The following is a 25,902-nucleotide window of genomic DNA, read 5'->3' as shown; positions in this document are numbered from 1 at the left end:
ACAATGAACGAATGGCAATATTGGGTGTACTTAGAAGCCCATAGATTGAATACAGCAGGTCATGCAGACAGCGCATGAGCACTGCCTAGGCTCGACCTAATATGGAAAAAAGGCAGAAGAGTGGATGCTGGCAGCACAATAAAAGTGCTGGAACCTACAGAAAGCTCATATCAGATTACTGGAGGTGTAACTCATGTAGTGCAAGTATTTTTCTGTGACCTGGGTACAGGTTGGGTCATCTTGTGTGTATTGAGTAAAGAGGAATATAATATATTGACACTGCAGTTTTGTAAAGGGTATCACATTGAGAATGGAGAAGATTTCTTACAAATACGGATTCAAGGACTCTACAGGTACCTCACACATGAGATAGGTTAGGTTCATTACTAATCTGCTGGCAGTCACTGCCCTGTTTCACGATTACTTGAAAAGGTTACACGTTCCAGTCAAAAATTAAGTGATGTCACCCATCGCCACAGTCCACGATGCACAAAACCTGACACAAACCACTCATTTAAAGGGAATGAACTATATCTTTCAATGCCCAGTAAATGTTCTGGCTACATTACGACTAAAAACAGGATTTCACAAAAAGAGTCACTGAAAACAGCAGATATCACCAGATTTATTTCGATCCTGGATACCAGATCGATTTTAAAGGCTTTCTAATTTCAAGAAACCAGCAGAGTGACTGTATTGTTCCAGACCAGAGTCTCCAAGTTAGTATTTCTCCAGTGTAAACGCTGGAGAAATGCAATAGTGAGAATCTGCAGACGACAACTCATGATATGCAAGGCAAAGACTTTCCAATAGTCAACTGAAAAGAGGAGAAACAAGGTTGGGGGTGGGATTAAAGCCATTATAAAATATATTGAAAGGTCCCAGAGTGAATAACGTCCAAAAGGCACTGCAAAGGTTGCACATTCTCTGGACCTTTGTCCCCGTAGGCTGCAGTGCTTAGAGAGATCTTTAGGTTAATACTGCCAAAGTAGTGTCTGAAATTATCCTTCACAGTGAACTCATGGTGCGCTTCGTTTTCCATCACAGACAATGCATTGCTGTAACACATGTTGGTGTGTGCTCACTTAAGTCTGCACTGATTTACCATCTGTGCTACCTGTGCCATAATAATGCTCCCTCTGTTGCTACTAGGACGACACTGGCTTACTCCAGCACCTGCTGCTTCCGAGCGACATCTCCAAGGCGCTGCTCCATTCTTGCTGATTCTGTAGAATCTGTTGCAAAATCAAAAAGTGCTTCGAGTCCACAGCTGCATTAGGTCGGTAGGTCAATGAGAGCTCCTGCAGCTGAGTCTTGGCAGCTAAAACTAAGTGTCTTCCATTAGGGCTGCTCCAGGATCTGCTCGCAGGTCCTTGAAAGCTCCCCTAGCTTCACCCGTGCATAATCCACACGATTCAGTGCCATCTGGCAATCTTTTCTGGCCGAGTAGCTAGAGCCCTCATGAGGTTGTCCTGTGGCTACCTGCATTGGTGAGAAAAGGACAGATAAGAGAAAGGTGTTGGGTATCACCAGACCACTAACAGTACAGGAGAATAAAACACAGAGACTTGGAAAAAACATTTACTTACCTTTAATATTTTGCAGTTTCAGGTCATAATGCGCTATGCTTATACTCGCCATCTAGTGGTTAATCACAAAAGCGCAACATGACAATGGTTGTCTAATGAGACCATCAACAAACTCTTGCCCCTCCATCCCTTGTCCCCTGTGCTGACCAGTACCTTGAAAGATCAAAAGCTACAGTGAAAAGGAGGAAAAAACGAGAACCAGAATGAAACACGGATACCTAAAAATACAGGGCTGCCAGTCACAGCATTGGAAGTCATTACATTGTAGCCACTACACTAAGAGTGCCATTACATTGCATTGTACTGCATGAAAGGTTTAAAGAGTGTTTCTGTCCAACTTGTGGACTACTTTTTCTCTAATTTACGAGCGCGATTTCGCTTGGCAGAAGTCAAGCGGTTTACATAGTTATTTGCACTTTTTAGGGTTACGTACATAAATGCACTTTTGCCGATAGGTGAAAAGTCAGGTTAGGAGTTTACAACGCGATCAGCTCTAACATGAGCAAACGTGAGGCCCGTTGCATTGCAAATGCTTGTTGGTATTTGGGGGTAGTTCGCATTTAAGACTTCATAACATTTGGTCAAAATAAGCTATAAATGCTAAATTAGAGTATTTTATTCCAACATCCTGGGGATTCTAAAGGCATCCAGGGTTTGTGAATGCTCCTGGAGGAGATTGAGAAAATAGCCAAATTATAGCTACATTTTAAGGGGTTTTTAAAGGAAAAAAAAATAGGAAAATACCTCTGGATAAAAGTATGTTTTTTACTTCATTATAATGGCATCAATGAGAGGTTTAATGTGCTAAAGTCACCCTCTTCTCAGCTTTCATGAAAAGGCAGAGCAAAAAAAAAAAAACATCTAATTTTTACTACAGTTTTGGCATTCTTCAAAGAGGCAGCCCCCTTTTCATGATTCCAACCAGTGTGGAAACCCCTGGGTGATCCAGGAAACCTATATATTTCTAAAAAGTAGACAAAATTACGAATTCAGCAAGGTGTCGTGTGTGGATCCCTCAATTTATTCTGAAAGAAACTAACTGTTTGGAATAGAAAAATATAAAAAACCGAGTGGGGGAAAAACAGCTATTAGTGATAATGTTTTCATCTGTATCTTTGTCTCGATGGCCCATTTACAAAAGCAGTGAGCCATTACGTTCGCTAGATCCTCTTGGTTCTGGGGATATACGCAGTTTGTAGGTTCTCCAAGAACCCGAGGTACCCGAAGCCAACAACTGAGCTGCACCGTTCAATGGTTTTTCATTGTGGACTGAGTATATACCAATAATTATGGTGAAACATGTGGACTGAAAAATAGGTATCATGGTAACCTATGTATTTCTGAAATGGGCACAGGATATGGAGTTTAGGAGCAGTTGTTATTTGTACATCTCTGAATTTGTGGGTACCCAAACAAGCATATGAGTTAGCGGGTATTTTTCAAAATGACTTCTTTCTTGCAAACTGGTTTACATTTGAGGGCACAAATACAACGAAATCCAATTGCCAATAAATAAATATCCTTCTATTCTATGCTGCCACATGTCTTCTGATAAAAATGGTACCTCACTTGTGTGGATAGGCCTAATGCCTGCAACATGAAATGGCCCAAAACTCAATATGGAGATACATCTTTCCACTCAATAATGTTTTTTGCAAAGTGGGTAGCTGTAGATTTTGGACCCTAGCTCAGCCGGCACCTAAGGAAAACCTAGCAAACTTGTATATTTTACTAGACACTTCGGGGAATCCAGGACGGGGCGGCTTGTTAGGGGAATCCAGGACAGGCGACTTGTGTGGCTCTCACCAGGTTGTTTTACCCGGAATCCAAACTGACAAAAAAAAAAAAATCACATCTTTCTCACATTTCTGTGAAGGAAAGTTCTGGACCCTGAGGGAAGCCACATACTTTCCTCAAAGTCTTCTGACAAAAATGGTACCTCACTTGTGTGGGTAGGCCTAGTGCCCGCAACAGAAAAAGGCCCCAAAATACAATGTGGAGACATCAACATTTCTCATTTGGCAATGTAGTAGCAGCGTTTTTTTTCTTTGCCAGGGACCGACTGGTACCCAGGAAAATCTGTCAAACGCAGACATTTCTCAAAACTAGACATCCAGGGGTGTCCAGGCTGGTATGCCCCACATACATTCTACCAAGTTTACTTTCCCACAATGCACTGAAAACCTCAAACTTTGCTTAAAATTGCAACTTTTCCTTGCATTTGTGACATAAACTTGCGGAATCACCCAGCTACCACCCAGCATTATCCCACTTGTCCTGATGCAAATGCTACCTCACTACCTGTGACTGGTGTGACCTAGTGCATGTGACAGACAAACATCAAACCAAGGTCAATGGGAGTCTCATGGAGCGACTTTCATTGACCCTTGTTTGATTTGTGCCTGTCAAGGGCACTAGACCAAGTCGCACATATGGGATAGCATTTTTAGCGGTAACGTGGAGGAACAGTGCCCTTCGGCATCCCCCGTTTTGCTTTCACGTCCCTCAAAAGCATTTTTCTATTCTTTTTAATTACTGATGCACATTTAGTCAGTAACAAAAAATGTTTTTAAATGCAACCACGTCACTTTGTAGGCATATGCATGTGTGATTCAGGCACCTGTAGTATGTCACGGCCACCTGCCCCTTTTTTTTTCAAATCTTAACCATGTTGCACAACATAGCTAAAACCCACCGGCAAAGCTTATAGGTCACACAGATTTCAATGTCTGTTTTGCAGTCTCAACGAGAGGACTTGACATGTTTGTGAGGTTGTTCCATTGCATCATGCCTTGTCTGCTCTTCTTAGGTTGTGCACCAGCTTCTCCTTACCTTCCAAGTTGTGTATTCTGCCTATAATATCAGGAGATGTGTGTCATTAATTGCCCGTAAGTGCTACCGTATGAGCTCTTTGAGAGAGGGAATTCACCTGGTTGCTCTTGTGCCTAGCATGGGTCTTGAAAGTATTTATCAAGTTCTTCTTTCTCTTTAGCAGCTCCCTAATTTCCCTTCTTTTAGGCTTAAGTTTTGCTTTAACTTTTCCTTCACTCCGCTTAGCTCTTCTTTCAGATCTTCGAAGAATTGTTTCATAAATGTCTTTGTCACTGCTTCATCTTCAGTCTCTGAGGTGACAAGCAACTTTCTCTTTGTTTGCTCTGGCATTGGATCTTTGGGAGATGTCTTTGCCTTCTGTCTGGGGATGTCTGTAGCATTGCCTTGATGGTGTGTTCTATTTTTACTTATGTGTCTGGCATTCTGTAGATTTGGGGATCTTGGCTGAGGGGGATTGCTTTATTTGTTATGTCATTTCTTTAGTGCATTGAGTGATCACAGATGGACAATGTGGTTGCTCTTTAACCCACTGTATTTACTCCTTTCGCCACTCCGGGACTAGGAAGGGCTTAATATTCTCCTATCTTATGATTTGTCAAGTGTAACCTTCCAGCAGTTGCGGCTAGCAAATTACCTGGAATGTGCCCTCTGGCACATTAAACCTCTTTTTTGGGGTTGAGGTGGCTATTTCTCCTTGTTTCTGCTTCAAGGTGGAGAACTTCTGGACTGAGATAAACAGTACTCTTAATTAGTGTGATGTGGTAGTTTTTCTCTAGTGGGTTTCCAATGGCTCTCCCTCGCCAACCGCTGTTCTCCTTATATCTTCCTCTTCTGTGTCTGTTCATTGAGCTATCTTGGAAAGATACTGATCACTGTGCCCATCCCTCTGTTCTTTGCTTAGTGTCTTTCTCCCTATTCTCAGGCTTCTTCAGCCCGAACACTGCGTTACAGCACTCCTCGTGTATCGATCTCCTGTAGTTTTACTCATTTGGGGGATTGTGCTTCCCATCTCTTAGGATTTGCAGGCAGGACAGTGACCAGGTGCTTCTTCATACTCTGAGCATTTCTTTGCTATCTGCTTGCCCTGTTCCCTTGCATTCTGCCTCTTTTCTGCTTTTGTAACATTCACACCTGTGCTGATAGGTGTCCACCTCCTTGTATTTGACACTTGTATTTCCGGATCCCAAAGCACAGGCACGCCCCCTCAGCTTGCGATTACTTTCGGTTGTTATTTAGTCACACTTTATTTCAAAGCTGCTAAGTCGCCACCCCAGTATAACTAAGTATTTGGCATTCTCACGGAAGCAGACTCTGAGGAAAACTGACCAAGCTATTAAACACTTTGTTTGGGGCCAAGATAGATGTTGCCTGGCCACGCCCAAACTCTACCCGGATACCAATTCAGACGGCCTATACCTCCCCAAAACACGCCTTCCAAACACTGACCACTACTATGTGGCCCATCAACTATCGCAGTTGGCTTATCATTTTCACATAGCCCTGGAAATGTCGGACCAGGAAACTACAGCGTGCCGCCATCAGAATGAGGCAGTGGGCCTAAAGTCATTTATAAACAGCTCAGAGGGTCCCATGAGCCCATCAACCCAGCCTTACGTTGTTCCTTTCATATCTTTAACATCACTCACAGATACACGGGACAAAACGTATTTCTCCAATCAGCAGCCCCCTTGTGTCCCACAATGTGCCATACGGATCGAGGAGGCTCCTATCTCATGGGCTTTTTTAATCGCCCAGAGGTGTCCTTACCATCAGAAACCTTTTCCACAAAGCCATGTTGAAAAACTTCCCCTCCCTCCAGAAGGAATGTAATATTGCGAATTATCAGACCTGGAAGTACAGACAGCTGTCTGGGCCATGTGCTTGGAGGACAACAAAAGTAACTGCCCCACAGCTCCCTAACACATGACAAATTAAGTGGGGTGTCTATAGACGGCTGATATCCAGATTATATCAGATGATTATAGGCAAACTATTCTTCAAACCCACCCAGCGTCTACAGCTTAGAACCTGGTCTGTCCGCTGTCAAAAAGACTTTTCAGATGATATCTGGTCAGAACTGCTGCAGACCTATTGAGCTGCAGAGAAAGCCTTCGATAGAAAGGACTGGGCTCTTCTGGAAGACACTGAGGAAGGGCTCCAGAAAACGGTTTCTTAGATGGAAACTACTAGGCTAAAGTACCCGTCCCGAGTGTGATTTAGTGGGAGGTCACAGAGGATTCCAATTCAGAGGGGGACAAGAATGAGGTATCCTCCACTCTTCGTCCTTTCCCCATAGTCCTTTGCACAAAGTGTAGATGCACAAAGAAACATAAAAGGCATTATACTGTGGTCAAACTAATTCAAATTAACTACATTTCTCAAGGATATCTTGCCCTCGGTCTTGGACCTGAACAGTCTTTACCAGAATAACAGGCTTAGAACAAGGTGTCAGCTATAAAATCAACAGCTCAAAATATGAAGGACTTAATTTGTTGCAAAAGAGATGGAAAAGCTTAACCCCCCTCTCCCCTAGCCTCCACTACCACCAATTCCAATGCCTAGAAATTGTTCTAAATTATGTACGTATCAACTTGGCCGACACAATTCTTGAAACTAGAGACAGAAATATAACTGAGCTCTATACAGAAGTTAAAGCCGAAATAGTCAGCTGGAAACATGCAGCGCTTTTACTGACAGGATACAATGGCTACGATGCACTTCAAGTAAAGTAAGCAATAAACACGGATGAGACCTATGGAGTGGGCCGGGCATGGCTCACCTATGACAATGCTACCGGAACAGCCCAACTCCAATTCTTGGACGAACAGACAAGAAAAAAAAATGTATAGAACCGGGGGCATTACTGATTGCTCTCTATCCAGCAGAGCGCCTTGAGGGATACTCTAGCTACAAAAAAAACTGAGTTACTCAACTATACATTTTCCCATTCAAACAGGCAATAATGAGGGCATGCGATCAAGTAGGGATGAGAAAGGGACTGATGACATTCCCATCCCCATTCACCCTGATAAGGGATACTCTAGAAGGTTTCTAAAGAATAAATAGGAAACGTTATAGCTCCTGGAAAAAAAGCAGGAGCGAATGGTGCATGTTTAAAAAGGAGTATAAAAAATCATTTATTAAGCAGAGATAGACTTTGAGCCTGAAGAAAGGGAACACTTTAGGCTTTAGGTACCGGAAATAACAGCAAACTGTGCACCCTCAGATTAAATATGGAGCAACTAGACAGCCAACTCTGTGCAAAGATTATACTAGAGGGTGACGAGTCAATGCATCCCAACTACTCACCAGGCCAGAGACAAGAGGGGCAGATAACCTTTCAATGGGCCTCAGTGAACGGAATTGGGGACGCAACTAGACGAGAAGCAGGGGAAGGATATCATGATAAAAGCAATCAAGTTTGCTGCTCATGCAAATGGTAAGGAAACAATAACACCTATGGTGTTATACACAAGATAGACCTAATGAGATTAGGTAACTACTGGGGAGAGTGTTGCAAGGTTAGAACGCCGGCACCTACTCTATACTCCTGAAGTAAGACTCACATTACTGATGAGGGTTTAGCAGTGATCGAGGACTTCATGGGGTCTGCTATATGCAGATAACTAGAGGTCACCATTCTGGCCATTCCAGCAGGGTTAAGCCTCCCACTACACGTGAGGAATGGCCAAATAAGATCATGTTCTCACCCACAAAACACGTTTTTGAGATACTGGGGTTCTTGGGGGCCACCAACGGTAGACGCATGACTTAAGATAATGTGTCGTATACTAGCAATGGACAATCTATACCAGGTGACACTCGGAAAGGAGAGAACACCCCAGTAACAATGACAGCTATTAATCACCTACATGTTAAAGGACTTTTGAGGAATGAAGTGCCCCGACTGTTTGAGAGTGCTGAACATCCTAGAGAATAATCCGAACACAAGCTAAGTTATAATAACTGATCAGCAAACGGTGAGACAGATGGAAATAATGATCTTCTGGAAAGGAGAAACTGACATCCCAAGCACACATTAGGAACCTGCAAGACTAGAGGGGTGGCTTTTATGCCACAGACACTGGAATTGAGAGGGCTAAGGAGCGGAGGGGAGTGGGCAACTGGGGGTTTCATCTTAAGGATGCATTGTCCGCTAGCTTCTTAGAAGCAGAGAGGGTGGAAGAGGTCAAGGAGCAGTTGGGGTGCAAGTAAGCTTAGATAAGCTACTTTTACCCTTTTATGAAACTCAATAAAAATGGTTCAAAACTTAAAGATGACAAAAATAGCCTTTGTTACTAACCTGAGTGAGATAGCGGATCTGGCCCGACAATTCTGATTCCACCTTCTGGACAGAGGAAGTAAACTGAGAGGCATGGCGGTCCATGAGGCGCTCATTTGGTTTCTCCTTGGACAGCTCCAGAGTTACATTGCCTAAAAAGCAGAGACTGTAAATCGGAACCATTTTCAAACTTGATCTAAAGCTTAGTGTTTTACCCCTGCCCAAACTACTTCCAGAGGAACCCTCACTCATGCTCGACTGCCTTATGAAGCCTCCAGCACTAATATGTTTGGTCATAGGGCTCCTTCAACAGTCACAACATCCTTCCACCACCAAACGTTTACTAAGCAACATCCATTTGGATTGCATCACCTCAGAAGGCAAATCATGTACTAAGGGAGCATAGGCACACAGATACAACAGATGCTAACCGCTGTACTTTAATTCTGGCTTGGAAAGCCTTTCAATCAACCGAAGAACAGTCTAAACATTGTTGAATGTTACCTATTGTGAAGCACCTTGCTTCTCTGAATGCAGTGGTGCAAATTAGCTCTCTGTACAGAAAATGTTTTCCTTTGGTTAATCTGAATTGCAGAGGACAGAGATACTGTGACAAGTGATACAAGTGCACCAAGCATGAAAAGAGACCAGTCAAACATTCCAGTAAAGTCTTGGAAGTAGGGAAGCGTCTGACCCAGTTTACAAGCTGGAGTCTGCTTCACCATTGTATTCCTCGGGCTCGGACATTCACTCTCTCTTAGTCCTTCTCCCATTCGATGGTGTTTTATGCCACAGTGTCTATTTCACGTGGTAGGTAGCAGCGGAGGAGCCTGGCATTGTAATCTGCAGGTGGCGAGAAGTATTCCTCCTGAAGAATGGACCATACTTCCTGACTTTAGAAGGGGAGCCAAACGGGTAAGGGGCTGAGGAGGGGTGGGGGTTGAGTCCCAAGCAACAGGAGGTAGGCTGTAAGGGCTTATATAGTCCCTGTATGTAGCAGCAAAATGGAGGATTTTTGCCCTCGACCATGAGGGAAACCTTAAAAAGACATTGTGCCATTGTCTATGGTAAATTTAGTTTGCAAGAAAGTGGTTAAATCAGCTGACAAAACTGATGAATGTCTTACCACTCTAATGCATGAAGGAACAAAGTTGCTTTGCACCAGGCCACCACACATCCGTTTATCAGTGTAGGCTTTTCCATTTCACTGCCAGTGTTTCCAAAGATGGCACTCAATCAGCAGCCACATCATTCCTAAAGGAAATTGACTTTTTATAATCTGGTGGGTTTATCCATTTGGGGCACTTGAGAAAACGGGATAGCCTGGATGTGATTATTGGAAACGGTCCCCACAGCATGGTCAAGTTATCTCAGAACTTTGGGTGTTATCTAGAAGGATGAGACAAATATGCCTCCTTTCCCCCATGTTTTTTTGCAGAATTGATGGAGATGTCATGTGGGCCAATACATCAAAGTCTTGGTTAGCAAAGCTGAGATAGGTGTCCTTTTGGAAGCAGTTGCCACTGTCTGTTAAGGGAGAGTAGTGTTCCTGCATATGATCACACTATAGTAACACAAGCTTATTTGCCAACATCCTACTGACCCTACCCTAGATCATATATAAGTGAAAACATCTGCAACTAACAGAACTGATTTAAGGCAACAGAGGGAAGAGAATAGCACATGGTAAAATGCAGCAGGCACTCACATGAGGGAGCCTAGTGGTTCCTGATTTTTAAATCTTTCTTTTGCTGCCCAAATGTAGTGGACAGCTAAATAAGCTGACTAATGAACCACGGAGGAAACATACCCTCAAAATGGACTGCCGGGAGATAAGGCTGGTCATGTCCTTTCTCCCAAGCGGATTTAATTGGCACACTCCTGCTAGAAACAGAGCCTTGCAGAGACAGCAACACTGACAGCATACTCACCTGATATTACACTCTGGTGTCTCCTCAAATTCAGTACATTACTGAAACGACAGTCGAATTTTTTTCAAATGTGCTAATCTGTGTGACTATTTTTGTGAATCTTTCATTTTTTGGAGTATATGATGATAATTTTAACGACAAACAAAAGTAGTTCACAGGTGTTTTTAAAACATCATTTAATCCTGCTACATTGTTGAATGGGGCACCATTTTGTAAGAGATGGACCTAGTCTTCTGTTTTCACGTTTACTGTGCTTCTGCTCATCTGCCCCCTCCCCACACCACACCCCCAGGGGACCCTCTGCAAACTTTCTCTCCCTACATTGTCAGGGGACATAACAGAAATGACAAAAGATGTACCATTGGTTAGAAAGCGTTTGTGAACTACCTTCCCGTTCCTATGTATCATTTTCAAAGAGAGAACCTTCAAATATGCGAGTTCAGGATGTGTGCTGTAAACAATTAATTCTGTGTTTGATTTAATAGCCTATAATGTTGACCCATCTATAAATAACAATTTAGGCCATGCATAGTGTACACATGACAACTGCCTTGTCTCAGTTCAATTACAGCATTGTCTCAGTGCATTTTTAAAAAGTCACTCTTAATCAATACTTTGCAATGCGGAGATATAATCTGATGTACAAATGAGAAACGCTTCAATGTGTTAAATATACTTTTTTTCTTTTGGTTTATTCTGAAGACACTGTATCATATTCTAACATGAGAACTGTTGCATGAAATACATGCCAAATATTTTCATGACGCGATCCGTTCAACGACTCTTGAAGCCAGTCCTGAGCTGCCTTTGCTCTCTCTGTTCATTATTGTCTCGCACACTTCTAATACTGGCGATATCACTGTTCATAAAACTCCAGAGATTAGGCATGTCACAATTTTTTGTGATTAGTAATTAAGGATTGGACAACTTATTATTTTGACAACGTTCATGGGACGCCAAACAGAGGCCTGGCTGTCTTGTCTGTGGTCCATAAACGGGTGCCCTTTCTTAAATCCCACCTTCCAATAAAATCTCCCAGATAACGCCCAGCAAAATCCCACAGACTACCCCTTCCTGTCTTTGGTCAACTAGTTATGGCCTACCTGCACTCTGCAGAATTGACGCGATCTCTTTCTCAATCTCCTCTAGCACTCGAAGCCTCTCGTTGGCCAGGTTGTAAGTTGCCATGACACCTGTGTCACAGAAAAACGAGAACTAGCCAACAGTTTTCCAATCCTAACAAGAAAAAAAAATGAAACTGAGTTGGTGGGTTGGAGGAGTAGTTAGTAGCGCATAAGTGTAATCAATCTAACACACAAGTAAGTTTGACAACAGAAGCACTTGCAGTGAGTGTGGAACATCTCCATAAATATGTCGGTATTGTTTTTCCTGGGTCCATGCTTCAGTTGCTAATTTAGTCCAGGTTCTTTTTAGCATTTTGATAAGTGTAGTCTCATTTACACTATTATAAATGAAGGGAAACAATTACCGGAATGCAAAGAACACACTTGTAGTTGATGAGCTGCTCACATACGGGCAAGTGAACACAGCTCTGCAAATAAAGTGTAAAAGACAAACAAAGAAAACCAAGGGGAACTTCTCCAACTACTGGATTCCAGCCATTATCTCGTGCTGGACGACAAAACAGGAAAAACCCATTGCAATATATGAAATACTGTTCTAATGGACAGAGACTAAACTTTTTTGTCAAACAATAAGACGAATGCAATCCATTACCAGCTTTATCATATTTTTAGAAATACTCTAGTATATAATGTTCTCCATCCTACGGATCAGGAGCTCGTAAAAGACTAGGAGCTTGTAAATAATTAAAGCAGTCGATTTCCTACTTTCCCATCTCCAGTTCATTCCCCTTTTAATCCAATTCATCTCCAATGAATGTGCCCCTAACAGCCCTCACATACAGGGATGGTGAATGCATATCTCTGCTCACAGCTTCTAAGCACTGCAGGTTAGCACTCGTCCTATAGTACAGGGATCTATCTCCCTTAGTATGCCTTTGTGCCACAGAGGTCCAGTCTCTGTGTTTCAAATGCAATGCTGATAGAGAAAATGTAATGGTTACTCAAGTCTGTCATATTTAGGAGTAGCTCTTCAACTGGGTGCAGGCTGACTCGGGGGGTGAAGACCCCAGGCTTATGGAAGGATCAGCTAAGCTTCTGACCCGCTATGCATCCGGGGTTGTGGGGGCATGCGTCTGCCACAGTTTCCTTTCCTACTCAACAAAGGAACATAGGGAGCCCACTCACTAGATCATAGTGAGTTAAAGCGCAGGCTCCTCCAGTCCCACAGTGAAGTACAGATTCCACCAGTCCAAACCAGCTTCTTTCGGGATCAAAACCCACAGGTGGAAAACATAGATGACTAGACTACTTAGTGCATGAGGTAATCTAACCCCTCACCTATACCCAGCAGACAAATGACTGATCAGAAGAATGCTGAAAACAGCCAAACAAATACTCCTTTCCAAACAGACCTGGAGACAACACTCCTAGCACCCAGAAAGTTGTTGGTCTTATTTCAAAATCTGAGTGAGAAGCTTTATGTATCAGTGATTGCATCCAAGTGGCCAGAAGAAAGCATAAGAGGGCCTATTAACCACAATGTTATTGGCGCTTTGACGATAACGGAGGTTTGACAGCAATGCAAGGAATACTTAACCACAATCTCTGACCACTTTTATTTAAGTTTGGTGATTGTTTGGAAGTGTGTGTGAAACTAGGACACTTTGCATCAGGGATGCCCGTACGATTCCTAAACTAGGAGTCTATGAAACTGACATTAAATGTTGAACATAACTCGTAAACTACAAGTTATGTTCAACATTTAATGTCAGTTTCCTAGACCCCTAAACTACAAGTTATGTTCAACATTTAATGTCAGTTTCCTAGACTCCTAAACTACAAGTTATGTTCAACATTTAATGTCAGTTTCCTAGACCCCTAAACTACAAGTTATGTTCAACATTTAATGTCAGTTTCCTAGACTCCTAAACTACAAGTTATGTTCAACATTTAATGTCAGTTTCATTGGTTATTTTGTAGTGTACTTTTGGTTTTGAGGTATGAAAAAACAAGAAGTAGATAAGTTATAATACTCATAATAAAATCATGAACCAGCAAGACTGTAGGAGGGTTTGCAATCTCCATGTTGAAGAAGAGGTTCAAAAAGTAAGGGTAGATACCTACATGAGGAGAAAGGGAGTGGAATATGACTTTGAAATGTAGGGCATAAACACAATGGGTGCAGTAGTGGGCAGAGGCCGCATTTGCATCCCAACATGCACCCCCATGCCAAAAAATATTTAAAAATACTGAAACAGAAATATATGGTTTGAAAAATATTTTTGGTTGACTGTTAGGAGCTCCATTGAGGAGTTATTTAAAGATCACTTTGTGCACATTATGCATCCAATAGCTGGAGTTCAATTATCTGCCAAAATCTGGCATAGCTACACAGTATTGGTGTCTGTGTTCCAAACATCACTACATACCCCTCACATTTCTTTCTCTGCTCCACATGTATTGACAAAAAGAACAAATGATGGACGGAATGCTGAACAATGAGAATATTCACGTCCAGTCAGAAAGATCTGGGTTTAATTTATCGTTTTTCTGTCCACCATGCCACCACAGTTTAGACCCAGCCACATGCAAATCAGACTTGACCCATCTCCCCATGTACCAGTCCAGCCTGAAGTGCCAAGCCAGGTCCTACCTGGACTGGAAACAAGAATCCTGTGACCTGTTTTGGGGTATCACCTCTCATCAGCCAGGCTAGCTAGAATCCAGCGGTGCAGTGAGCACGGGACCAAAGTCTGGGCATATCCTTGTCATTTAGGGCAACTAAAGCAAAAAGAACAGATGATGGACTGAATGCTGAATAATGCAAACATTTACCCCCAACACAGAGATCTGGGTTTAATACATTTATTTTTTGACCACCCAAGTTTGGACCCAGCCATATGCAAAAAAATGTGAAAAAATAAGAATGGGTACAGTGCATTTCAAGACCACTTGTGTCGGACCAGCTAAACAAGAGCTACAAGTCAGTTTGTTAATGTACTGACGAATCGAGCCATACGTTCGTGGAATTAGTGGATTCATATAGCGCTAGTCTGCGGGCCGCTTCAGAGCGCATTGAAACAGCACATACCTGAACAGACGAGAAGGCATTCATGCATGGAGACAGAGGTATATTCAGGTCGCCCCCACTGGTGCCTTCTGCTGGAGTACAAGGCTGGCATGCGCCGTCGTCTTAAGAGTCCGTGGAAATGGACCAACAAAATGTCAGATATTCAAATGCTCGATTTCTCAGGTGCTTTGTGTAGGTGGAAATTACATATAGTCAAATACACACATAAATGGTACAGCTGGCTCGAACAGAAACCACGTGTGAGTTGTCAGTCGGAATTCCCTCCAGGGGTGCCTTTTTTATTGGATAAGCAACATAAAATCGACGGTGCAGTGGCCTGCAATCTTTTGAGAACACCAAAATGACCGAACAGACAAACGAGTCAGCAGAATGGGTTGTCGCACCAGCTGCCGAGCTGAAGGTCACAGATTCCACCTGTTTGAATGCTGTTTTATATGATGAAATACAATAGAGTTCAGTAGGCAGGCCTAGGCTCTGGGTCCTGGTGCCACAGCACCTGCTGTGCCAACGGAGGGCCTATGACCCTGATTCACCCTCTTTTTTTTTCCTCATCTAAACATGCAATTTCGAGTGATCTGACTTCAATAACAATTGTTTTTGTGATTAATTTTTATTGTTTTTACTGTTCTTGGCATGGTTCCACCCACAAGACAGTAAAACCTATTGTGCAGTGAATGTCTGTATGCCCTCACTCCTCCAAGTCCTCATCTTCTGCTCTCCTTACAATACCCATCTTCTCCTCACAGTGAGCGGCCTCTCAGCAGCAGCTTCCACCAAATCATGCTTTTCAGGTTTCATCGGCACAGTAAAGTCTGTTGACTTCACGCCGAAGTCAATGCCCTGCTAAAGAAACCCAAAACAGACCCCGGAGATCTCAAGAACATACTGGCCCATCTCCCTCCTTCCCTTCCCGGTAAAGGTCATCGAGAAGCTCGTCAACAGCCAACAGACCCGCTTCCTGGAGGACAATAACACGCTGGACATCTCCCAATACGGATTCCGCTGGAACCACAGCATTGAGATCGCTCTCATGCCGCAACAGACAACATCAGGACCATGCTCAACAAAGGCGAAACCGCTGCCCTCATCCTCCTGGACTTCTTGGCTGCCTTTGACACCGTCTGTCACCACACCCTCTGCATTCGCCTCTGCGACGCAGGGATCCGCCACAAGGCCCTGGACTGGATCACATCCTTCCTCTCCGGCAGAACCCAGAGAGTCCGCCTCCCTCCCTTCCTTTCTGAAGCCACCGAGACTATCTGCGGCGTTCCCCAAGGATACTCCCTCAGCCCAACCCTCTTTAACATCTACATGGCACCGCTCACCAACATCATCCGATCCCACAACCTCAACATCGTTTCCTATGCCGACGACACCCAGCTGATCCTCTCACTCACCAAGGACCCCGCCACCGCCAAAACCAACCTCCACGAAGGATTACATGCCATCACCAACTGGATGGAGAAGAGCCGCCTTAAACTGAACTCAGAGATCCTAATCCTCGGCTCCGACCGCCCTGTATAGGATGACTCCTGGTGGCCAGCCACCCTAGGAACCGCACCAACACCCACCAACCATGCGCGCAATCTAGGTTTCATCCTAGACTCATCGCTCACCATGACCCAGCAAGTCAACGCCGTCTCATCTTCCTGCTTCAACACCCTCTGCATGCTCCGCAAGATCTTCAGATGGATCCCCACCGAAACCAGAAGGACGGTCACCCACACCCTCGTCAGCAGCAGACTGGACTATGGCAACGCTCTCTACTCTGGAAACACAGCCAAGCTCAAGAAGAAACTGCAAAGTATACAGAATGTCTACGCACGCCTCATCCTCAACATGCCACACCTCAACCACATCTCAGCCCACCTCAGAGACCTACACTGTCTCCCTGTCAACAAGAGGATCACCTTCAAACTCCCCATCCACGCCCACAAAGCTCTCCCCAACGCTGGCCCTGCCTACCTCAACGAGCGACTCACCTTCCACACTCCCATCCACCACCCCCGCCAACCTCGCCACCGTCCCTCGCATCCACCGAACTACAGCAGCGGCAGATCCTTTTCCCACCTTGCCGCCAAGACCTGGAACTCCCTCCCTGTCCACCTACGACAGACCCAGGACCTTCTGACCTTCAGGAAACACCTCAAGACCTGGTTATTTGAGCAACAGCAATCCTTCCCTTCCCCCCATATCAGCACCTTGAGACCCTAGCGGGTGAGTAGCACGATCTACAAATGATTGATTGATTGTAAATAAAACAAACATTGGCACAGCTAATGGGTTCCACCTGTGCAAGGTCTATTGGCTTTGTCACTGTTTGCTCTTGCAATGCAGCATGTCTTAATGTTATAAAAAGCAGTACGACAGGGTCAGCGCTGTCTGCATAACAGCTTTTTAATTAAAAAAAATAAAAAACGTTAAGCTATGATGTGGCTCAGTTATATGCATTGAAAGCGTCATGCTGTTTTTTTTTTCAACTTTAAGACATGCAGCACAAGCTGATTTGTGTAACATATCTAAATGCATTGACAAAAACAAGAGTTCACAGGGGTGAAACCTACTGGCTTTGTAAATGCTTGTTTATTTTCTCCTCCAGCGGGGCTCGAAAGATTTAACGGAAACCAGCTCTCCTGGTTGCGCGAGTACAATCCTGTCTGGGAGCGATCTGCAGCCTCACACCTAGGTGCCAAGGCAGTGGAGGGGTGGGGGACAAGGGCACACAGCTTATCACTAAGAGAAACTACCATTTGCAAGCAGGCTTTTGACTTAGTTCGATCTCTATGTAAAAGAGCATACACTGTAAGAATGTTTGATAAAGAATATCAGCTTTATCAGACTGTAAGGGTATTTACGCGAATAGCCGTTTAAATAACATTCTTTATTTATTTTACAGTTGCCACTTCCCTTGTTGCCACATGCGATTTCACGTGCATTAATGTCGCACGCCGTGATGTCACGTACACACTGTCTAAATTACCTTTGTCCCCCATCCCCAACTTAATTTTTGAGGACTTGTGCCCCGGCGTCCCCATCCACCTTTATTTTCTTACACCGGAGGTAGTAAAGGCATATAACCAGAGCAGCAGACCTAATGTAGTGCAAACCGTGAAGTCAGGGTGACACGAGGAAGAGACAAACATCATCGCCCATCACGCCCCTTTTGTTGCACTAACACCTGCGAGCACAAGAGGCACAGCCAGAGCTAGGGTGCGAGCGGGACTGTACCTTCATGCAGCAGGTAACAGGAGATGTTGTGAAGGAAGTCCAATGAAAAAGCCCGCCCCGAGAGCTACTCACGTCTATTCTGTGTGACCCTTCCGGTTTGTTCAAGCGGAATGAAATAGTATGGCTGTCTACCTTGCACGGAGCAAACCGTGGAGCCAATGAACAACAACTAGCAAGTTTTCTGCAGCCAATCCTAGACCAGGGTATAGTCTCCGAAGCCTCACAGCCAATAACCATTTGATGACCACCCCAATGCCAATTTCACCACGCTTGTCTGTTTCCTCATATCCTATTGGTTGACCTTTTAAGCGCTATAAACTCACTCTTTTCCAGTACTCTTGTAACCGAAAATGATGTCAGGACCGAAGGCGAGGATTATGCTTTCTTTTCCTTATTTACAAAATCATTAGCAAAGTAAAAAAAAAAAAAAAAAAACACGAATTCCTAGGAGTATATAATAACAAAGGACTATCTGTCCCATGAGTCTCAAAACTACAAAATACCATCAAACGCTGCATTTAATCGCGAGGCTAGAAGGCCATAAAGCTGTCTTGTCCCAAACAAGCATCTTCTTTTCTTATAGGGATAGGTACACACTGTCCTCTTGTTTGTACTGTTAAGCTTACTAATATATTTTTATTAGATATTGTCCTCTGCTCTGGTCTAGGATTCAAGCTATGCTTGTCTTTTCAAATTGTTAACTATTGCTAGTAAGCTTGAATGCGAGTGCCTGCGCCCCCAAGTTTGCACCAGGGCTTTAACTTCCCGTATGAGGGCGATGTCCCGCACCCGAAGGGGGCTAGAAGCGTCAGAGCAAAACAAAAACCTCCAAGGCCAGCGAGAAGAGCGGCAGGACACTAGGGGCACGCAAAGAGAGGAATCAAGAAAGCATCCCCCTCCCCCGATCTTGCTATAAATCAATGTTAATAAACAATGGCCAATAGTTTTCCCTAAAGCAGATCACCCTTACAGTTTTTCTCCTACTTAGACAGGCATTGCAAGAGTTCCCCCTGTGCTCATCCTCGAAACCAGGGCAGCTTGCACTGCTTCCACTCAATTCCAGAGCATTTGATTCCTGTAGGCCTCTGCAAAATGGTAGGTTAGTAGCTCTAGTGTATGCTCCTTCCTTCATTGGTGACCTGCTTGCACACATAGGTTTAGCTTTTTTCTGGTTCGCAGAGCCTGCATTTCGTGATCAGATTTTGGCTTCTATTGGTTACGGAACTCATTCAGATTTACCCCTGATGAAAAGTTTTTCCACGAGAAAGGCATTGGGTAATGTTTTAAGATCCTCAGAAACCTTTAGGCTTTGATTGTCAGCTTCAAGTGACTTATTAGGGTGAAGAAACACTGATGCAACATGACTGATCTAAAATGACTCTAACCGGGCAGCGCAGGCATAGGGAAGAATGGGGGTTGTGCTTAAAAAAATGGTGCAAGTCAGGTTAGAGTAAAAAATCATGGCTCTAACCAGACCCAAGCCATTTTTTGACGCAAAACCCCCATTGAAATGACTCCTGTCTTAGAAAAGACAGGAGTCATGCCCCCCCTGCCCCATGGCCATGCCCATGCGAGCTCTGTCCCCTGGCATGGTCATTGGGCACAGTGGCATGTAGGGCGGGGGATGGCAAAGTTAGGCCCCCCTATGCCACTTAAAAAAAAAATATATATATACTTACCTCTACTTACCTGGGATGGGTGTCCATGGGGGCAGGGAAGGGCACCTGTGGTCAGAGACCATAGAAATGAGCCCACATGTCCCTTAACGCCTGCCCTCACCCTGGCGTTAAAAAACAGCGCAAATCAGGCTGTGCGCCATTTTTAAGGCCCGCCCCCCTCCTGTGCATCAAAATGACACAGGAGTATAAATTAGACACACATGCCTTAAAGTAATTTTTTGGACGGGAACGCCTACCTTGCATGTCATTAACGCAAGGCGGTTTCACACATCCAGAAAAGGACCCACACTGCTGAATTTTGACATTTGCGGGGTTGGGCATCAAAGCATAAATATGGTGTTAAGTTTGCGCCGAATTTACGTCAAAAATGTTGATGCAAATTCGGCACAGAGTATAAATATGCCCCTTAGTGTAATACACTCTTTTGTCCTGGCTCATTCACAGGTTAGTAGCCCTGCCACTGGGAAAAGTTTGTAGCCAGATGTGATATCTGCTTATTGCTGCCTGTATGTTAGTTAGCTTTGTGATGTCACTTAGAAGATAGAATGTAGGTTTGAATAATAGTGGTAATTTGCCACAAGATCCTTGTTGGGCGAGGTGCTAAATAAAGTACCTCTGAATTTACCCACAAAATGTGTATATAGTATATATATATATACACATGTTACACTGGCGATGAGTGCAGAAATAACGAGAAAAGCACCTCAACATTAAGGAGAATCGACCTTGCGGACATGCAGATCATACCTGAAAAGCTGATGCCTGAATAGGAGCATTTGCAGCAGTGTCGACGTGGTTTGATGAGCATCCTAAAGTGGCGGTAATATCCTCGAGCAACCTACCCACAAAATGTGTATATATACACGTCCCACCAGACCTCCCGTTCTCTGATAGTGTGCAGCACAAGGTGGCTCAGGCTGTGAAAAGTCTCCCTCCGTTGTTCCCTGAATGGTTTCTCTGAGCCACCACATGTTCCAGTGTTAGAAGCCTACTCAGGCTGGGTCAGTTTCAATTATCCGGTGGTGGCTGCTATTAGTGCGTATATCTGGTGCTTCCAGGGTCTCCCACATCTGTGGGCTTATCTTACTCAAGTCCAGGGCTGTGGGTTGTCGTTGGGAAGGAGAATACCTATTTAGGGGAAATGCATGTACCAGATCCCAATGATGCCGCTCACAGATATTGTACCCAATCCTGCTGGAGTTCTAATGTGACGGTCAAGTCTTTCTTCCCCCAACGTAGGATCTATTATTAGAAATGCAAGGGAGACTCCACCCATCTAAGAAGGTTAGCTTCAACTGGTGAACTGGAAGATTTTAGGGGTAGATGGCTGTCTCGGGGTTATGAGAGGGGGGCTATTTCTCGTGTATAAACCATGCATGCGCAGATAGAACTCACAACCAATGCAACTCAGCATGGAGATGCTGGTGTTTGGAACAAAACGGCATGCCTCTTCAAGCAAATGTTGTTCATGTTCCACACTTCTTGACGGAACTGGCAGAAAGCAGGGCAGCCTACAGGATGGTAACATATATACCGTCATTACTGTAGGTCACTTACCAAGGGTCCACCCTCCGACTGAAGAACATCCTTTACTGTACGGGGTGCTCAGAGGTGTTAGATTATTTTTTCCCCTTGAATTAAAGTAAAAAAAAGATTATGGGATGCCAATAAGGTACTGGGGTTTTTACAGCACAAGTCAGGAAATACAGTCTTTTTCAGGAAACAGTTGTGGCCAAACATGCTCTGCTACTTTGCCTGATCTCCTAAAGTAGAGAATGTTACACAAAAGCATTGGATGTTTTGCACCTGAGGGAGTAACTGACAATATTTACAGAAAAATAAAAACTTGAACTAGATCCATTTCGTCCTTGACATTTCAAGTACATAATAATCTTTGTGTTGGCCACTGTTTCAAAGAACATGAAGCACGTTTGGGTGAGTACAGGCTGAGGAATGCAAGGCAACTGTGGTTTCTCAGAATCCTTATGCTGTGGTTACAGCAACTACTTTGGCTTAGTGGACTGTATGCATCATGTTGGAGCCCAACTTCAATCCTACTGTTTATGGTGTACACTCAGTGAGTACAGTTATGGCTTCTGAAAGATATAATGGAGTGTGCTGATTAGTCTTCCAAGTCAGTGTATAAGTATTTCTATGTCAAGCTTGTTTCTAATGTGTATAGTATGGCAAGGTAAGTGTTAAACTAGTATAACCTTCTCCGGATGGGATACTGAGCGCTCATGTTTATATTTGTTATGATATGAACCTATGCTACTTAGGGCAGTACATGAATGCCACAAAAGGTGATGGGAGGAATGCTTGCAATTTTTCTAACCACTGGCAATCCTCAAGGTAGCATCCCAACCCACACATCACCTCAGTTTGGACCCATCCATATGCAAATCAGTATTGACCCTGCTCCTCATAGGAACAGTCCAGCCCAAACTGCCAGGCCAGGCCCTTCCTCAACTGGAACACAAGCAAACCAGAACCAATTTCACCCTAGTTATGGGCACATCAGCCAGCTTCAGCTTGGTTCCAGTGGCACAGTGAGCCTGCAACCCACATCTGGGTATACCTATGCCACTTACGGCGGTACATGAAACATACAAAGGTGATGGGAGGAATACTTGCAATTTGTCTAACCACTAGCAATTGCTTAGGTTGCATCCCAACCTATCGTTCTTTTGCTCACCATGCCACCTTAGTTTGAATCAAGCCATATGCAAATCAGTCTTGACCTAGCTCCTAATGGGAACAGTCCAGCCTGCACTGCCAGGGTAGGTCCTCCCTCAAATGGAATATAAGCAACCCAGAACTGGTTTCACCCTAGCTATGAGCTCATCAGCCAGGTACAACTTGGTTCCAGTGACACAGTGAGCAAGTGGTCCACATATGGGCATACCCATGTCACTTAGGGCGCTACATGTGTTATACGGTTTCTACTAAGATAATAGAACTGTGTATTTAGGGCGGCAGAGCTTCAGAATATGGGAGACCAAGGCTATCCAAACCATCGGAAACTGTCGGGCCAATTCCTGGCTAGCTAACAGTGCCCTACCTTAACCTACTGGGGTGGAAGGTGATTCCGACAACCTGATCATGACACTCAGACTCCCCAGGGAAGTCATAGAAACAGATCATACTTTCATTGTATTACTCATGCATGCCCAGGCTAAGACACAAAAGATATACAAACTGAGTTTTCAATATATTTATTGAAACAAGCGTAGTGTTGCATAGAGCGAATGAACTGCGATAATTCGGGAGATGAAACAGAACAAAGTAACCAGCATGATAAACATAGTAAAGACAGTGAATAATCCATCCATGGTAAATGTGTTCAAGAAGTGCTAAAGGTTCCTACATGACCCTAAAACTACGCTGAACATAACTGGTGTACTCTTCTGCAAGGCCTCATCTAAGGGATTTAGCTCCAGCCCCATTACTGAAGACAGTGTTAGGAGTGGGCCTACGATGTAAATGGCAATCCTCTTGGGAGCTGGCAGATTAGCGCCAGCAGAGCTGCATGTTGAACACAACATTTGTAACGGGACTACCATGGCTGGAGCGCTCTCTGCCACTTCCAGGTCAGTGCACTGTTTACATAATAAATCCATACTGTGTTGCAAGCAGAGTCCTAATGCAATGCTGTCTCTAGGAGGTAAGAAGCTATTTCCTGAACACGCAACAGAAGAACTAGGATAGCGTGTATAGTATTGCTAGCCTTATACAGAAAGTACTATTTACATGTTGTGCAAAGGCTAACTAAACAAGCAACTTGTACCAAATATTCCTACAAGAATATCATGTGGGAAACGTGTAAAATATCACTGCTAAAAGCTGTGCAACGAAAACACAAATTATGATATATGAAATGAAGCTAAAAACAGGGGGGAACCAACAAGAGTCCAAAAGGTCCTCACGACACACAAAAGGTGATGGGAGGAATGCCCGTGGGCATGGACTGGACCAGACCCTGCTACTGGCCTATGCCTGACACCCTGTGAGTCTCTAAGTGCCTCTCCTGAGGTGCTGAAGAACTTTAGAAGTGTACTTCTGTGGTGAATTAGGATTTAAGACTAAGTCAGAAGTCACAATCTTTTAAACAGGACAAACCTGATTACTGAATCCGACCCACACTTCATCCTAGTCAGCCTCAAATTGTGCCTAGCCCCTGGTCTACCATGACCGTTGAACAATTTAGGCGCTTTGTGCTTTTTGGCAGAATTTCTACTTAAAAACTTTAACAGTTGACATCTCCTTTACCTTTTACGGACTTTTGTCATTTTGTTTATTAACTTTTACTCTATTTTTCCAATTTGTTTGAGATTTTTGTTGTTTTGCATTTCACCTTTATTACTGTTTTGGTACTACATGAATACTATACACCTTGCCCCAAGTTAAACCTGTCTGCCCCATGCCATAGCTATCATGGGGTTGACAAAGTTTGATTTAGCGGCATGAAGGGTTCACACTCACAAGGGTTGAGATTATTCTTTGAAATGGGCAGTTGCCCACCCAAAATAATATTCCAATTCCTCAAACATTGTTTTGAAGATGCTTCAGACAAAATAAATGTTTTTCTTCTGTCTTCTGTGCTCTCTGTCTTTGTCCAGCTCCTCGTTTTTCTTCTGTCTTCTGTGCTCTCGGTCTTTGTCCAGCTCCTCGTTTTTCTTCTGTCTTCTGTGTTCTCGGTCTTTGTCCAGCTCCTCGTTTTTCTTCTGTCTTCTGTGCTCTCTCTCTCTTTCTCCAGCTCCACGTTTTTTATTTCTTCTGTCTTCCGTGAATTTCCCCTTTTCTTCCCACTTTCTCTCGTTTTTTCGGCCTCCTGCCCTCTGCTTTCCCGCCGCCACCACCCGTACGGCCACGCCCCCCCCTGCTCCCATTCGTCGCCCTCCCTCCCACCTCCCGCCCCCAGCTGACCCCTCCTCCCCCCCACCTCCCTCTTATGGCAGCCGATGCGCGGCCGTGCCGCTGGCACGCCAAAGGCAAGCCCGTCTGCGCCCGTCCACGCCTGGACCAAGCCCAGCGCCAGAACCCCTGGCCCCCAGCGCTCCCAAAACCCCCAGCACTGCTACGACACCGCCTCCCTCCACGCACTCAACCCGGGACGTACTACAACATGCTACCAAGCCAGCCCGAAACGCACTCATGGACCCTTCACCTGTCAAACCTGCAAGCATACCTTCCACCGCGACTGCACCCCCTCCACCAGCCCACGCGCCAACAACCAACTCAAGTGCATCCTCATCAACGCACGCTCCGTCCATAAGCACGCCATTGAACTATGGGACCTCCTGGACTCTACCGCACCGGACGTCGTCTTCATCACTGAGACCTGGATGAACGCTTCATCGGCCCCCAACATCGCCATAGCCATCCCCGACGGCTACAAGATCGCCAGGAAAGACCGCACCAACCAAGTCAGAGGAGGAATCGCCCTCATATACAAGAGCTCCATCAACGTCACTACCTCCACCGAAGACACCCCCCTTGCCGCCGAACACATGCACTTCCAGATCCACACCGACCTCAGGACCACCCTCAGAGGAACTCTCGTCTGCAGGCCCCCTGGACCACGTGCCCTATTCAGCGAATCCATCACAGACTTCATCTCCCCGCACGCCCTAGCATCGCCAGACTGCATCCTCCTCGGAGACCTGAACTTCCACCTGGAGCAGAACAACGACACAAACACCACCACCCTGCTCGACAACCTCGCCAACCTTGGCCTCAAGCAACTGGTGAACACCCCCACTCACATCGCTGGACACACGCTCGACCCCATCTTCTCCGCCAGCAACCACGTATCCTTCAGCCACTCCTCCGAAATACACTGGACCGACCACAGATGTGTCCACTTCACCTTCAGACGCAAGACTCTCCACCTTCGCACACAACCTATCTCACGCAGACCTTGGAACAAAATCTCCACAGAACAGCTACTCTCCACTCTCAACCACAACCAACCTACCATCACCTCCGACGCCAACAACGCAGCCCTCAGCCTCACACAGTGGATCACCAACTGCGCTGACAACATCGCCCCCCTCAGACGCCTCCCAAGACAGACCAACACCAGGAAACCTCAATGGTTCACAGACGCCCTCAAAGAATCCAAGAAAACCTGCCGTACCCTTGAGAAAACCTGGCGCAAAGATCACACCGCAGAAAACATGTCA

General features: G+C 44.7%; 1 protein-coding gene across 6 annotated transcripts; it reads right to left on the bottom strand.

Moving 5' to 3' along the window:
• Positions 1–605: 605 nt before the first annotated feature.
• MED11 (mediator complex subunit 11) lies at positions 606–18,165 on the bottom strand. 6 transcript variants are annotated; one of them, XM_069216677.1, is made up of 5 exons: positions 18,111–18,159; positions 14,373–14,500; positions 11,738–11,870; positions 8,725–8,855; positions 606–1,482 (listed from the first exon to the last, which is right to left on the bottom strand). In XM_069216677.1, exons 3-5 carry the CDS (start codon positions 11,820–11,822, stop codon positions 1,342–1,344), a joined length of 357 nt encoding a protein of 118 aa, XP_069072778.1. In that variant the 5' UTR covers positions 11,823–11,870; positions 14,373–14,500; positions 18,111–18,159; the 3' UTR covers positions 606–1,341. The 6 variants fall into 6 exon arrangements, with proteins under 6 accessions (XP_069072778.1, XP_069072777.1, XP_069072780.1 ...); XM_069216676.1 differs by having other exon boundaries at positions 18,039–18,121; XM_069216679.1 differs by lacking the exon at positions 14,373–14,500 and having other exon boundaries at positions 18,111–18,165.
• Positions 18,166–25,902: the final 7,737 nt, after the last annotated feature.

Source organism: Pleurodeles waltl, chromosome 12, assembly GCF_031143425.1.
Source record: "Pleurodeles waltl isolate 20211129_DDA chromosome 12, aPleWal1.hap1.20221129, whole genome shotgun sequence".
Classification (NCBI taxonomy): domain Eukaryota; kingdom Metazoa; phylum Chordata; class Amphibia; order Caudata; family Salamandridae; genus Pleurodeles; species Pleurodeles waltl.
The sequence above is the reverse complement of the archived record's forward strand: the minus strand, read 5'-3'. Positions and strand labels throughout refer to the sequence as shown.